The 15,706-nt window shown below is 42.4% G+C and overlaps 1 protein-coding gene across 1 annotated transcript in view; it reads right to left on the bottom strand.

Moving 5' to 3' along the window:
- LOC116046951 (transmembrane protein FAM155A) overlaps positions 1-2,189 on the bottom strand; it is a 111,927-nt gene extending 109,738 nt beyond the window's left edge. The window contains exon 1 of the mRNA XM_031295425.2: positions 784-2,189. Coding sequence (XP_031151285.1) covers positions 784-1,509 — 726 coding nt within the window. The 5' untranslated portion in view covers positions 1,510-2,189. The remainder of the gene's footprint in view (positions 1-783) is intronic.
- Positions 2,190-15,706: the final 13,517 nt, after the last annotated feature.

Raw genomic sequence — 15,706 nt, 5'->3', positions numbered from 1 at the left:
GGATCTTGATGCCTAAAACACAAGACAAAGTGTGTGTGTATGTGTGTGTGTGTGTGTGTGTGTGTGTGTGTGTGTGTGTGTGTGTGTGTGTGTGTGTGTGTGTGTGTGTGGTGTGGTGTGTGTGTGTGTGTGTGTATAGATGATTTAGACCAAGGTATGCTATGTTGTTGACATGCACAACATGTACTCTAGGCTGCCATGTTGAAACAACAAGTAAACTGGGGACAATAGAAAGCCTGGATTAGGTGCAGAAATCACTCCTGTGCTATTAACGATATTGAAATGAGCACCACTCAACAGCCCTCTCTCCCCTCATCTCATAGAGCTGCGGTGCAAGCCTGGCCCTTGCTCCAAATGTCAAATGTCACTTCTACAGTCACAGTTCACAAAGTGGTCCATATTAAAAGATTAGGCTTGGAGAGCTAGAGAAAAAGAGAGACAAGGAAAAAGGAGAGGGCAAGAGAATGATGAAGGACTGTAGGAGTCTGTTGACAAGTCCTCTTGTCCCCCATGCCATTGTCATGTGGTGCAACTGTGTGTTTGTGCAAACCCTGACAGCCCAGCTGATGCAGTAAAATCACTGTTAGCCTACTGGTAGCCTGATCTCTGAAAAAATAAATACCAATAAGTGAGAAATATGCCCAACGGTTGCCATTACGACTGTCACTTTGTTCTTTTTGTTTGTTTTATGTGTGTGTGTGTGTGTGTGTGTGTGTGTGTGTGTGTGTGTGTGTGTGTGTGTGTGTGTGTGTGTGTGTGTGTGTGTAGCCTCGTTAGTCCTACCTTGCATTCCTCCATGCACGTCCTGACCGAGTATGCATCCGTCTCGTATTTCTGAACCAGTAATTCAAACTCCCGGTAGTTGTCCTCCGCCCGCTTGTCAAGAAGCTGATAAGCCCGGACACACTTGCTGCATCCCAGCAGATCTACCCCCATGGCCATATCCAGGGTGCAATTCAAATCGTCCGGACTCGTAAACCCGTAAAACAAATCCAAAAGTGAGTATGAATTACAAAAAGAAAGGTACAAATCGCTCAGATTCACGTACGCCAACTGTGTCCCCTTTTCCCCTCTACCGGAGAGGCCCAGGCACACGGTCTTCGCGTCCGTGAAAGTAAAGCAGTCTTTGGACAGGCTGTCTGGATGACAGGTGTCCATTCGCCACAGAGGTTTGGTAGAATTCCCTAGAAAAATAACATCTTGCTCTCTGGCGAGATGGTTGGGGTCAGGTGATGTTGGATGTTGGTGGAGGGAGTTTGGGTACTCGCCCATGTCCGTAATTGCAAGCCCCTCGTCCGACCGCTTGTCTCGGGTTCGCGTCAGTTTTGCCTCGGCGCAGAACCACAAGTGATCAGAGAGCAGGACGGTGATGAACAGCAGAGAGGCCAGCGACAGTCGCCATCTCTGGGCCCGTTCCGACTCGGTAAATGGCTTCTCGTTCTCTCGGGATGCAAACCAGTATTTTAAGCCCTCATCATGCTGCCGACGCATCCAAGCACCCCTGGTCATATTTTAGGAAAGTGCTGCCCTGGCCGACTCCACCGCGGGGGCTGCTCTGCCACAATACTCATTGACTTGGGGAAACGGACTCCGGTTGGTTCTCCTCTGTAACGGTGCCGTGCCTCCGCCGGTCCAGGGCGCTCCTCTATCGCGCCCGCAGCAATCGGTGCTACTCCGATCCAATTAGCGCGCCCGCACAGATTAAGCTTCGCGCTGCCGCATCCCGGTTCTCCATGGCTCTCCGGGGGGAAACGGCGTCCTCTTTGACCGCATGCCCCCCTCTCTCTACCGTCCCTCCCCGGATTTGTTCTCTCGTCTGGGGCGCAGGGAGACCAGCAGTTGCGAGCCTCTCGGTACTGATGCTGCGAGTCTGCCGCCTTTCGTTTTGCAGATTCACTTAAAGGAGAGCAACGAGCCCTTTTGATGCATGCACACTGTCCGGTACCTGGGCGGAAAGCCTAGAATCCTTTCTCCCGTTGGCCATTGTCATCTTGGACCGCGGTTAAGTTGCCGCCATGTTCGTCTTGAAACACTTTTTCGGAGAGCTGGGTCGGTTTGCGTCATCTCCATCGTTGCGATAGCTCCATCGTTGCGCAGTGGCGGAGCAGCTTATTACCTATATACACACACATACATACACACACACACACACACACACACACACACACACACACACACACAAACACACAGTCACACACACACAGTCACACACAGACATACAGGGAGGGAGAGAGTGAGAGAGAGCACAGACTCACACAAAGGTGGTTAACGGTGTTTAGGATATCCTCTGAGCTCTTCATGACTAATAGTACCCAAATATTATCTTGGCAGGGCACAAACACATGCACTTTTGGCGACATCTTGCTTTTGGTGCAGAAGAAAACCGAGTCCATTCACAAGTACTAAAATGCAGTTACAGTAAGACATCACACTGACTGTCTAAGATTCATTGATCCGGCTCATTTATACTCCCAAATCGTGTATTCTTGTCTAGGGGAGAAGCAGGTGAAAATAATATTAAGGAAATGAAGGCTTTCACAACGTTGAAAACAGGTTGAGCCTCTGACATGTGAAAGCAGCTGAACAAGCAAGGTCTGTGGTTGTAGGTTTGACAATAGCATGTACCTGTTCCCTGCAAGTGGGTTATATCTTATCAGCTGTGTTGTGTTTGGTCAGTGGGTTTTAAACAAACACCTGACTTACAGTATGGCCCTATATGTAATGTCCCTGTGTGTGTGAGGGACAGGGAGAGAACAAGGGGGGAGAAAGAGATAGGTGGTAGTTGCTTGAAGGGAGAAGAAAGTAAATTACAGTATTTATCCTCGTCCTTAAAACTAGTAATCATTGTCAGTGTGAATGGCTTGGAGTGCCACCAAAGAGAGTGTTGCTTAATGTTAATGGGCTGTATATTGGGGATAAGACAAGAGATAGTATCTGATTAATTTGTGTGTGAGGCAGGGCGGGAGGCAGCTTATTCTACAATGGGAGAACAGCACTGAACTTCAGCACCATGGATAGCTCACCACTCACTGTTGTCTGGAAGGTTTACTTTTTAAAACTTCCCCTTAAACACAACAAAAATAGTTGTTTATTCCCTCTTGTTGTGCTGTTGGTGGCATTGCACCTTCCCTTAAGCATACTCCAGAGCTGTTTAACCTAAAAAAAAATCAGGAAGCCAGTAATGCAGGCCATTTCCGTTATGTTCTGAGCGGAGGGAACAAGTCTTCTCACTAACGTAATTTGCTGATTTATCACTAAATGTCAACGGGTGCTCACACAAGGAGATTCAATTTGCTTGATGTTTTTGAACCACTTGTTCTGTGATTCACCTCTGATTGTAATTGGGCCTGAAAATTCACCATGCAGTGCCTGAAATTGTGGTACAGCAGGAACATGAACTGTATTTGAAACCACAGATGGTGTTATGGCATACATCTGTTGTGTCACTGATATGGATGCTTGAATACTCATCATTCATCACTCATTGCTCTCACATATTATGTAATAGCAGGATGCTGTGATCATGCCTCTCAGGGATAGATGTCCGACTTCAACTAGGATTGTCTAGTCTTCCTTTAACTGTAGTTGCTCCATTTCATACTATGACCCTAACTGTGTGTTTGTGCATGTGTATACCTGCCTCATCCTGCACTGTTGGTAGACTTATGGATATAGGGACCTTGGCGGGAGTTTCATAATGCCATTTCCAGATCCGCAATTTGATTGGTTTGAGCTGAACGCCTGACTTATGTCAGCTCCTGAGAGGTGGCCAATCAACAACATATGGAGTGTGTGTCTGGCACAACAGAGAGTTGTCAGTTTCACACCACTCCCAACACTTTCCCTACCTATGTGTGTGTGTGTGTGTGTGTGTGTGTGTGTGTGTGTGTGTGTGTGTGTGTGTGTGTGTGTGTGTGTGTGTGTGTGTGTGTGTGTGTGTGTGCGTGTGTGTGTGTGTGTGTGTGTGTGTGTGTGTAAAGGAGACATAAGTAGTGTGAGGGCAGGAGTGAGACAGAGTAGAGAGACAGAGACAAAGGAGAGAGTGTATGTCTGTGTGATGAATGCAAATTTCTGGCCTTAAATCTGGAGCCATCACAGTAACAGTAAGGGCTGGCAGACATGAGTCATCTGCTATCCATGCTGGGGAACGTGTTTGTATCTAATCTGAAACAACTGTACATACATGTGCAGAATTGAGTGTTTTTTGATTGCACTGATACAGTAGCTCTATCAAGGGTAGGTTGCCCAGTTACCTCTTTTTCTATTTAAGTTTGTAGGAAATCAAAAGCATCATTCAATATCCAAACTCCTGTTATATCTATTTTTAAATCATTGTTCTGTCTGGCTTGTCAAAGCTCAACTATCTATTTATACATGTCTATTTAAAAATGTTTTATGAACAAGTGGAGGGTTCATTGACCTGCTTTGAAGTTTAAAGTTTTATAAGTCATTCTGAATTTGATCCAAGTTTGACAATAAAAGATAACCACATTCTGTAACGGGTATTTACACATACAGGAAGCTTAAACTGATCCTGACAATGTTGTTTCTTTAAAAAACAATATTTCATGAGAATTTTAAGTTTTTGCAAGTCCTTTTTTTCACCCTGATGTTCAATATCTCATCAATGAAATGTGTTCCCCACCCATCAGCATTCCTTACAGAGGGAGACAGGGACGAGGACAGAGGTGGTTGCTAAGCTAGACCTAACAACAATCAGAAGAGGAGGAGAATAGGGCGAAAGGAAAGAGACAGGTGACATCAGCCAACTGTGCCACAACCTTCACACCTCCTGCACACTGTGTCAGTGTGGAAATGTGAATTCCATTATGTGAATCTGTCACTATATCTCTGTCCATCTCTTGTTTGCTCCTTACAGCTGGCTTTAGGGTGCATGGACTTCCTTTCTTTCCTCCTTTCAATGACCTGACAGCATTTTATTTCTTGTTTCTTATTGCCACCATCTCACTCCATCCTTATCTTCCTTCTTCTCCCTCTCATCTGACCCTATTCTGATATGACACTTTTTTTAAGCTCTCGCTCACCATCAACCTGTCTTCCTCTGTCTCTCAGTCTCACTCTCCTGTGCTCTCATCTGCCTGACGTCAGAGAGGAGGAAAAAGACTGGCTCAGCCTCTCTGATTGGTCAGAAAAGACAACACCCTCAGCCCTGGCTTACTGTCCTGAATGGATGTTACGAATTGACAAGAGATGTGTGATTTATCCCACTTCAGAGCAAACATAGTGTAGCTTCAAATATATGTTTGTGTTCATATATGTATGTTCATACATGTTTCTGTTTGTGTATAGCGTAAGTATGGAACTGCAGTCATGTGATAATTGGTAGTCATTTATGAAATATTAATATAATCTTGTATATTAAAATACCATTGTATTTTAGCTAGATTTAGCTCTTCTTCAAACCAGGTGTCATCTACATATAACTGCTGACAGTTTTCTGAATATAATTTATGATTTTTCATTGTATTTGTCTTACTCACTTACTTCCATTTATTCTTTTATGGTATGAAAAATAATTAAAATATTCTTGAAATTTGCTTGTCTTATTCCATAACAGTCATACCTTCACGTATCTTTTGATATTTTGAAATGTATGCAATTTAACTATAATTTAACTTTGAAAAAAAAAAATTATATAACCAATGGCTTCTTGGAAGGTTAAGAAAATCCATGTAAACGCTTCAATTTTGCCAAACAGCCAAATAGTGATATAAATTATACATGATTTACCATAAATTGGATTTAATACGCAGACTCAGTGGTATGGTCCATAGACTGTAAAAATAGTGGACGTAGCATCCGTGACGTCACCCATTGGTTTGTGGACTGATGTTATGCAGCCTCGAGTTTGGCGATACAGGCGTCGCCATCTTGTTTTTTGCAATTGGATGTGACGATTTTTGACGAGAGGGTGGAGCTGGATAGGATGACACAGCCAAGCCAGTGCGCTAAGCTAAACGTTAAAGGGGGAAAGTTGCTGATTTTCAGCCCTTCTGAAGTGAGTCACCCAGGAGAGATTTACCGTCGGGTAAACGCTGACCTCCGGGTACTGCCGCCATTCATCTGCATGTACGGCAGTACAGAAAATCGGCAAACTTTCCCTTAAGTTACCAGCTAATGCTAGCTGTAGCTAGCTAGCTTGGTTGGCATAACGCTGAACAAGACATTTTTAGGTGACAAAATGTTCCAATTAACTTTAATGAAGTGAAAACACAGAGGGTCAAAGTTTAAGACAACACCCAAAACAATTTCATGGCTATTTTAATGTACACATGGCCATGGATACACATTGCTAAGCCTCTGTCATGATTGACAGCTCGGCGTGTAACCACACCCCTAGAGCATCCCCTGCTTTATCGTAATTTTTTTTAAACAAATGGGACCATAATTTACAAAATGAACATCATGTTGTATTGAAGAAGACTTAAAACTAGCGATTGAGACCATGAACTCATTATGAAAATGTTTAGAGGATGAGGTATTAAATCAAGTGAGGGTCATTTTCCTATAGATTACTATGGAAACAGACTTCTTTTTGCAAATGGGGAAGTTGCCCCCTGCTGGAAATTACATAGAATGCCATTTTAAGGCATTTCCACATTGGCTTCACTTTTCAGGCCCGGAAGCTTCGTCCATTATTTTTACAGTCTATTGTATGGTCCTTGCATGTAGGTTATGTATTGAAAAAAATGTACTGTACATTGTTCAGACTGTTAGTTGGTCACTGGAATCAAGGGGGTATTAGGCCGATGATGGAGGTACCATGATGCAGTTCAACCTACCACCCCACCCAGCACCATCTCCGCACCACCCCAGGGTTTTACTCTCCTGATCGATTGGCTCACCCAGTTCCTATTCCAGGAATCCTTCAGCGGCTTATCAACACAGCTCACTTTCCCAAGGACATTGCCTATTCCCACATCCATGATCCTGGATTCCTGGCCTATATTCCCACTGTGCAACCTGGATCTCTGCGTTCACCCAGCATCCAGCTTCAAAGGAAATGTGCCTGTCAAGGAAGGCAGCTTTAACCCTGGCAAGGTAACATGCAGAATACAAATACCTAGCAGAGGAGAATTCTTTATGTTAGAATAAGATCTACTGAGGTCAAGGCATGTGCATTATTATGTCTATTGTTAGCAATGTTTGACTAGTAACTTAAACATCTTATGTTTACCCTTTTTTATGACCTCATGTGGTCTACATCTGATTTTAAATATTGCACAAACAATACATAATATTTAAGACATTCTTGTTGAAAGCATCTTTGGGTAATATCACTATCACTATCACTATATGAAACACTGTTGAATATGCACATAACATGATTAAATCTCTACACAATCTCTTACACGGGGAATGATTGCTCTCTCTGGGATAGGACCAGAAGGCTTAGAAATGAAAAGCACACAGTGGGTTTAACTCTTCTAACAGCGTAACCATTTTAAAAGACTCTTTACAGTAAGTAGCACATAAAATGACATGTAATTTGAAATTATCTGTAACCTTTAACTAAAATGTATTTTTAGGGCCTGAGCGCTGACGGCGGAGAAGGCCCTAATGAAACTGGAGGAATTACAAAACTTACAAAATTTAGCCCCTGCAGTACGTCAAAAAAGCTCATTGGAGCAGTACCCTAAACCCAATAGGAAGACCACCATTTTTAATTGATTGTGTGAAATTAGTGCATTTTTGGCCATTTCCACGTAACATTCTTTAACGAACTCCTCCTAGAGATTTCATCCGATCGACTTCAAATTTGGTCTGAGAAAAGCTTAGCTGTGGCGGGCGGCCATTTTGTGCGTTTCGCCATCAAAACAGGAAGTGGGTGTAACTTGTCCAATCTGCTCGAAACTTTTCAGGATTCATAAGAGTCCAACCCTGAGGACATCTACAGGCCCATATTGACTCAAAGTCATAGTGCCCCCTAGTGCCAACAGGAAGTAGGCCTAAAAATCAAGGTGCTATACTTTATCAAACTCCTCTCAGAGATTTCATCTGATCGACTTGAAATTTGGTGTGTGCCATCTCAAGACCTTAATGACAAAAAGTTCTTAAAAGCAATACTTTTCGTCGAACGGTGTGGCCGTGGCTTGGCCGCCATTTTTAGTGTTTAGCGCTGAACAACAAACTTGTTGTAACTCGAGTGTACGTTGTCTAATCTGGCCGAAATTTCTCATGATCCAAGGTCCAAGGATCTACAGGCCAAAATTGACTTTTGGTTATAGCGCCCCCTGGTGGCAACAGAAAATCAGCCTTATATGACAAACATCATCTGATTTACATGAAACTTATAATGTGTGGTCTACATGTGATTCTGTGCCACCCCCCTATACTCTAGCTACGCCCCACACTTAGACCACGTGCACTTTCATAAGTTTTCAACTGTTTAAGGTAGAGTCTTGTTTGAGGTGTCATTGCGCTCAGCAGAGAGTTCATTTTTCATTGGTGACGTTTACATTGTCCGACGGTAGCCAAAATGCACAGCCGCAAGAAGTGGTGTCCGCCAGTAACCCCGATGTGCGCAGAGGTGTAAGGGCCCGTCCAACACTGCTTGCAGCTTTAATTTATTATTAGGATGGTTATAAAGAATTGATGAGAAGGATATGGCATTATTCTATAGTGTCCTCATTACAGTATATTACTCCTTATGTACATTATATACTCATTATACAGTCATTTTTTATTTTGGTGGTTTGGTTTTGACTCTCAGGATGGCAATGTCAGTGGACCACTTGGTCCAGACTGAAATATCCAAACAACTATTGGATGGGTTGCCATGACATTTTTTACAGACATTCGTGGTTCCTTAATGACTTTGGTGATCTTCTGACTTTTCCTCTATAGCGCCACCATGAGGTTGACATTTGTGGTTCGAGTGAAATGTCTTAACAACTGTAAGATAGATTTGCTACACACATTCAAGCCCGCCTCAAGATAAATCACTTTTGTGCTCCCCTGACTTTTCATCTAGGTCCAACATCAGGTCAAAACTCCAATTTGTCTAATACTTTGGTTTATGACCAAATACCAGCAAAGCTAATTACATTTCCATCAACCTCAGCTGTACTTTGTGTTCATTGCTAATTAACAAATGTTAGCATGCTATCATGCTAAACTAAGATAATGAAATTGTATAAACATTGTATAGGCTATAGCTGATTGCATTTTCATTTTAAGCATGCTAGCATGCTGATATTACAGTAGCTCAAAGCAGAGTTTCACAGTGCCTCTAGCATGGCTTTAGACTCTTAGTTTCGTCGATTCTGCAACAGGGTTGCATCAGAAGTTCTACATAGAGTGGCTTTAAGAAAAGTGATTAAGCAAAGCAATTTAATTACAGCATGTTTATTCAAACCAGAGATATTTACACATTTCTTTCTGAGAAGATCTTTAATTTAAAGAGTGTCTTGATCAGCACCAAAACCATAGGCCTACTTCTCCAGATGGAAGGAGCGGGCCCCTGTAACATCAGCTTTAGCCCTAGTGTAAACACCAGAAGGCAGGATTTACAGGAACTCCAGGGCTGAGACTGAGGCGTCACTCTCCAGTAGAGAGCCCAAAGGGTTTTTGTCACCAAGCATCCCTGCTGTCAATACCAACCTGAGCTGAACCTACAATACCTTCACGGTCTGTCTAACTATCCTCTTCTCCTAGTCCTCTATCTTTACATTAAATTCTACTGACTTTCAAATAGAGATCAAACCGATTTGAAGTAGCTGTTCTTCTTCATAGCGCTTGCTATCACTTAAACTTAGTATTCCTCATATGAGCTTACATAAAAAAAATTAATATGCTGAATGTAATGGGACAACAGATAGAAGACCTTGGATGAACCATTTACCATTGCAAAGCATGGTAAAGGCTCAGTGTGTTAGCAAGGAAAATGAGCCTGGTGTTTCTAAATGCATTTGCTTCTCACTAATCTGTGCTGTCATTGAAAAGCACCTCCTGATGAAAGGGATATGTCTGTCCCTGGATCCAACAGGAAAGTGGGGGGAAAATTGTGTATTCAAGCCTTTGAAGAACTGGGAGTGAAGTCAAATCCTGGCTAACATGGACATGAACAGCATCCAGTGCCAATATCCAGTCACCTCTCATCCTGGAGGAGTGGTATGTTCAAAGGAATAAACATATAGCTACTACCCAGATTGTTTCCTGGGATTGGGCTGGAGAAAGGCCAGGGTAGATTTGCTCCAATCCCCCACCCTCTTCTCTCATTCCCTCTCCTCCTCTCTTCTGCTTGGGGTGCTGAGCCTTAGAACATCACCAAGCAGTCCCTGCCACTGTGTTACAACACACAGCTCACAGGGCTAATCACACTGGTCCTACCAATTTCTTCTCTTCAATCTCTGTCTCGTGTCATCTTTGTCTTACTGTGTGACTGCAAAAAAGAGCTGTAGTTGAAATTGCTTAATTAGATACAATATATATTAATGGCTCCCAGAATGAATTCCAAATATTTTGGTTGTTCCCTCCAGTGCCTGTGCAACTGTGGTTTTGAGTAAAATGTCTCCACAACCATTGAACAGATTACTGTGACATTTTGTATACACATGTTCCCCACGTAATTGAATGCATAGGCAACCTTTGGGGATCCTGACCTTTCATCTAGTGGCATCATCAGACCAACATGTTCTATTTCTATCAGCAAGGCTAGTGACATCCCCATCAGCCTCAGCTGTACTTTGTGTTTACTGCTAATTAGCAAATGTTAGGTAAGATGGTGATGGTGAAACTGAAGATGGTGAACATGGTGAACATTAAACCTGCTAATAGCATTGTCATGTTGACATTTGAATTAAGCTCAAAGCACCACTGAGCCCAAACACACTCTGACAGAGCTGCTGTTGGGCTGTAGACTCTTAGTCTTGCTATCAAGTAGCCCGTTTCTCATGTAGCACTCTCTGTGTGGTTTTTTTGTTTTGCAAATAAAGTAAAGGTTCAATAGCTATCTAATATAGAATGCAAGGTGGTGCATTCTTTGTGTGAGCCCGGGCCCTTGTGGCACTGTGCTGTACTTGGCCTTACTCTGCGTCATCTCATCACACAGACTGGCCGACCTCAGATGACTTTGCAGACACACTCTGCAGTCTACCAGTCACGTGCAAATCTCTCCCTCTCTCCCTGTGGTGGCTTGTTCTACTTCTGATCACAGCACACATCTGTGCTTCTCCTGGCAATCTAAAATCTATGCCTAAGTAAGACAATCAAAGGAGGAGTGCCATCCATTAGCAACTGTTTACAAGTTGCTTTTTAGATGTGCCACTGTAAATTCAATTAACCAGGGGCCATGTTAAATGTTAAGATTATGTCACTGTTAATTGTGTTACTCGCCTATTTGCAGCCCTGCTAACTGCTCCCTGAAAGCTGCTTTGATGTGAAAGATGCTTGTGACCTCCTTCCTTCCTAAACAACCACCCTTTCTTTCTCTCTTGGACTCGTATCCCTCTCTCTCCATCAGTCATGCTCTTCTCTGAGAGGCTCTGTACATATCTCCCACAGACATGGTAAAGTTCAGGAAAAGGTCAAAAGTGATACATCCTGCACTGGCTCTGTGTACTGTGTATCAGTGTAAAACCAGAATTTGAAAAAGTACCCAGTGTTCCACCTCAGTGTATTATGGTTTCATCAGCTTAGATTATAAGACAACAGCAAATGAACTGCCTTCATTTTCCAACACACGTCTATCAAGCATGCAAACCATTGCTGTAACCATTTAAGACTCTCTCAGCAATGCTCCATGGACAACATCAATCCTTTTCTCTGTGGTCCTCTCGGCTTGCAAGAGCTGTGATGCATTGCACCACTGAGATGCCCGATTTACAGGAAGGAGACCAGGGCAGAATAAATAATAAGCTGAAAGTATGGTTATAGTTAAATCAATCAACCTCGAGGAGATCGGCATCATCTGATTTTGCGAGCTCCCATAATTTATGGGGTCACAGTGGGGTCATGGTTGTAGCTGCAGTGATACACTGTAATCAAGCCAGGGTCGGCAGAGCCGAGGCCTGGGGAACATAAATCAAGCGCATAAACTGCCACTATGTACTGCTGGGTGGTGAACTAACACACACATGCACACTCTCTCTCTCTCTCTCTCTCTCTCTCTCTCTCTCTCTCTCTCTCTCTCTTTCTCTCTCTCTATCTCTCTCTCTCTCTCTATCTCTCTCTCTCTCACACACACACACACACACACACACACACACACACACACAAACACGCACAGTGGGACACATAAGATATAACTAATTTATCTAGGTATCATACGATGCCATCAGGATGCACACGTTCACACACAGATACAGAACACCCTGCTCTCTGCTGATTCCTCCCATTAACAGTGACATTTAAAGATATCTCCCCAGTGCACAGCAGTCAGTGTAAAGTACCTTTTCATTAAGCTCTTATTGTGTGGGCCTCAGGGGTGAGGAGGGGAGGTGCCTGGAAGTTTATGTCTCCCTTGTGTGTGTGTGTGTGTGTGTGTGTGTTTGTTTGTGTTTGTGTGTGTAGGAGAGGGCAACAGAGAGAGAGAGAGAGAGAGAGAGAGAGAGAAAGAAACAGCTTGAAACAGACAACAACTGAGAGCCAAGTGTGGATATAAATAGTGAAAGACGAGGAGGGGAGGCAGAGATATATTGTCCAGATTCACAGGTTGAAACTCTTGTCTCTAAATCACAAGGCTCCCTGAGCAATGGCTATTACACTGACTTACTGCAGGGTCATATGACTGAAAAGGTAGAGATACAGTATAGGAAGACATACATGTATATCATTACATGGATGTCGGCTCTTCCTCACAAACATTCTGGTTCCATTTTTTACGCAACATCCTCTATGCAGCCATTTTTACCTGGAGCACTGACTGTGTATGGGTAAATATGTTACATTTTGAAAATCGCATGCTGTGCTATACTTACCCCCAGTTACTTGATAGACGTATAAATGGTACCATTGGTTAGTCAGTCCAGTTTGTAAGCAACAAGATCTTAATTGGATGGATAACTGCTAAGCCTGTGGTGCCTATGAAGCATTGTTTCGGTGTTAGTATACTTATTTGCCCCCAACTGGGCTATTAGTCCTTGTGTTCAACACACTGCTGCATGGTCTCTTTAGAGCATTACCTGCTGACACACAGTGATGAATAAGTAACTCCATCTTACATCACAAGAAGTATTACTTTCAAGGCAATGATAACGTGCATTAGTAAACGACAATGTGTGCACTGGGTATTTACAAGAACCCTTTTTCTCTTGCAGTGCATTTACAGCAACATTCTTGTAGAGTGTGTAACCCTTTTATTCCAGTGTATATACGTTTAAATAAGTCATTATCTGATTTAATCTTTAACTTAACGATAAAGATACATTTTGCAAGTGCTCTAAATTTGTGAACGTTTACTTCTGTATTATGAAAACATAATTGATCTGCCTTATTTTTTAGCTTTACATATAAGTTTACTAAAGGTCAAAAACCTAAATTTGGGAGATTATTCACTCTTTCCTTTCATACCTACCATTTTTGCTCATTCACATACCAATGGAAACCCACACTTGCGTACACAAACACACACACTTATTAAATGAGAAATGAAAGATGGCCTTTCCGTCCCCACAGGATAAAACAGTAACCTTTAATCTGGACCACAACCCTGTATTTTTCTACTGGCGACCAGAGTCCACATGTCCTCTAGTATCAGCTCAGTCAGGAGTGATCTCTCAAAACAACTCAAACAATCACTTATTACTGGTCTGACTGACCTTCACAAAGTGACTAAGCTTTTTCTAAATTGAGTGAATTTGCTCTTTAAGTGGATAGCGGTTACCAACATGACCCTACAGTATATGCACTCAAATTCCTACAGTTTAGCCCACCAAGCCCAGAAACCTCCTGACGTCCCTCAGAGAATGTGGCTGCATTTTTCAAGGACAATGGGTTCTACTTCTTTGCAGAGATTGAAGTCTCCACAGGCTAAATTGAACACATTGTAATTACAGCATGCCCTTGATATTGCACTTTTCCAATAGGGCTCGCTGCTGACACTATTTAATGTTTGCACCTCCTTCAAAAAGAAAATGTCCATCACAGAGAGATGTTTAGGCTTAACCCAATGTGATGAGCTCTGGGCAGAACGTCACTGTTAATATATTACTGTAACTGGGATTAATAATGATAATGACAAGGATAAGGAATACTGTAGTGGTGGTAGCTGAGCTGGTTATGGCATATGGAATCGCATAGAAATAGTTTGACATTTCCATTCATAAAATATCATTATAGTTATACAAGAAGATCGATACCACTCTCATGTCCGTAGCTGGAAACAGCTGGTGATTAGCTCAGCATAAAGACTGGAAGCAGGGGGATAGAGCAAACCTATACAGCTGTCCAAATGTCAAAAATATGGCTACCAACACTTGTAAAGCTCACAACATGTTTATGAGTAAGCTTTAGAGAGAGCTATGCTAGCTGTTGCCCCCTTGCACCCAGTCTTTAGGCTAAGCTAGGCTAATTGCCTCCTGATTTTAGCTTCATACTTAATGCACAGTCATGAGTGTGGTATCAATCTTCTCATTCATGTTGAACTATTTCTTCAACTATTACTCTGTCTGTCTGTCTGTCTGTCTGTCTGTCTGTCTGTCCCTAATAGCGAGTGTTGTATGCTGTACAGATTGTAAAGCCCCTTGAGGCAAATTGTGTTTTGTGATATTGGACTATATGACTTGATTTGACAAAGGCTGGCATTTGTTCTTGTTTCAAATATAAACACTTAGATGAATTGCAATAATACACCACTTGAATGCTGCTTGATTTAGCATCTTTGGCAACTGATGTTACCACTGTGGAGGTTGTTCAAGGTGTCTTGAGAGCCAAAGAAAGCCTTCTTTGAAAGTCTTTGAAAGAAAATCTTTTCATCTTTATTTTTGGCACAATGGCCAAATGTGCTAATTATCAATCTCTACCATTAGAGGAGGTTGGGCAAAGACCGGAAGATTAATGATGGCTTAGATAAGATCATTCACAGTCTAAAGATTCTGCAGGTATGATAGAAGCATTTTAGGCAAAGTGGTGACCAGTTTTCTTTAATGTCTCATGATGGGTATACTAAACACAGTCAGGGATTTGTCAACAGAAGGAGCTACAAGTCCTGCGAAGTTCATTTCATTACATAAAACCCAGCACCTCATTTAAATCCAATACAATCAGGAATACATGTCCTGTTAACCCTCTGTATTGCTGTTACTTCTTTATAACTTCACTGAATTGGTTTGGTTTGGTTTGGTTTGGTTTGAGTTAGTTTGGTTTGGCTCTTGGCTATTGCACTTAGCTGATGAGGCCCTAACTGTACAATGTACAATCTCATTAAACCGTGTTGAGCTAGCTCTTACTTTGTTAATTGTGCAAATAAGAAGAAAACAAAAGGCAGTTTATGTTGTACTGCAGTGACATGTAACTCCTGGCTGTATTACCCCCTCCTCTGTGATTTGTTTGAAATGAAGAGTTGCCATTATGTAGCTGTCCTCTCTAACTCAAAGCAATGCTCTGTCTCCAAGGTGACAACACATTTACATTGTAGCCATGGACACCACATCTATCACCCTGTGCATAGCATTCAGTGACTTGCAAATCAAGGAGGCATCACTTATGATGATGTCAGATGAGCTCAACTATCTTTCACAATCCC

This window comes from Sander lucioperca, chromosome 8 (assembly GCF_008315115.2).
Source record: "Sander lucioperca isolate FBNREF2018 chromosome 8, SLUC_FBN_1.2, whole genome shotgun sequence".
NCBI classification, from domain to species: domain Eukaryota; kingdom Metazoa; phylum Chordata; class Actinopteri; order Perciformes; family Percidae; genus Sander; species Sander lucioperca.
The sequence above is the reverse complement of the archived record's forward strand: the minus strand, read 5'-3'. Positions and strand labels throughout refer to the sequence as shown.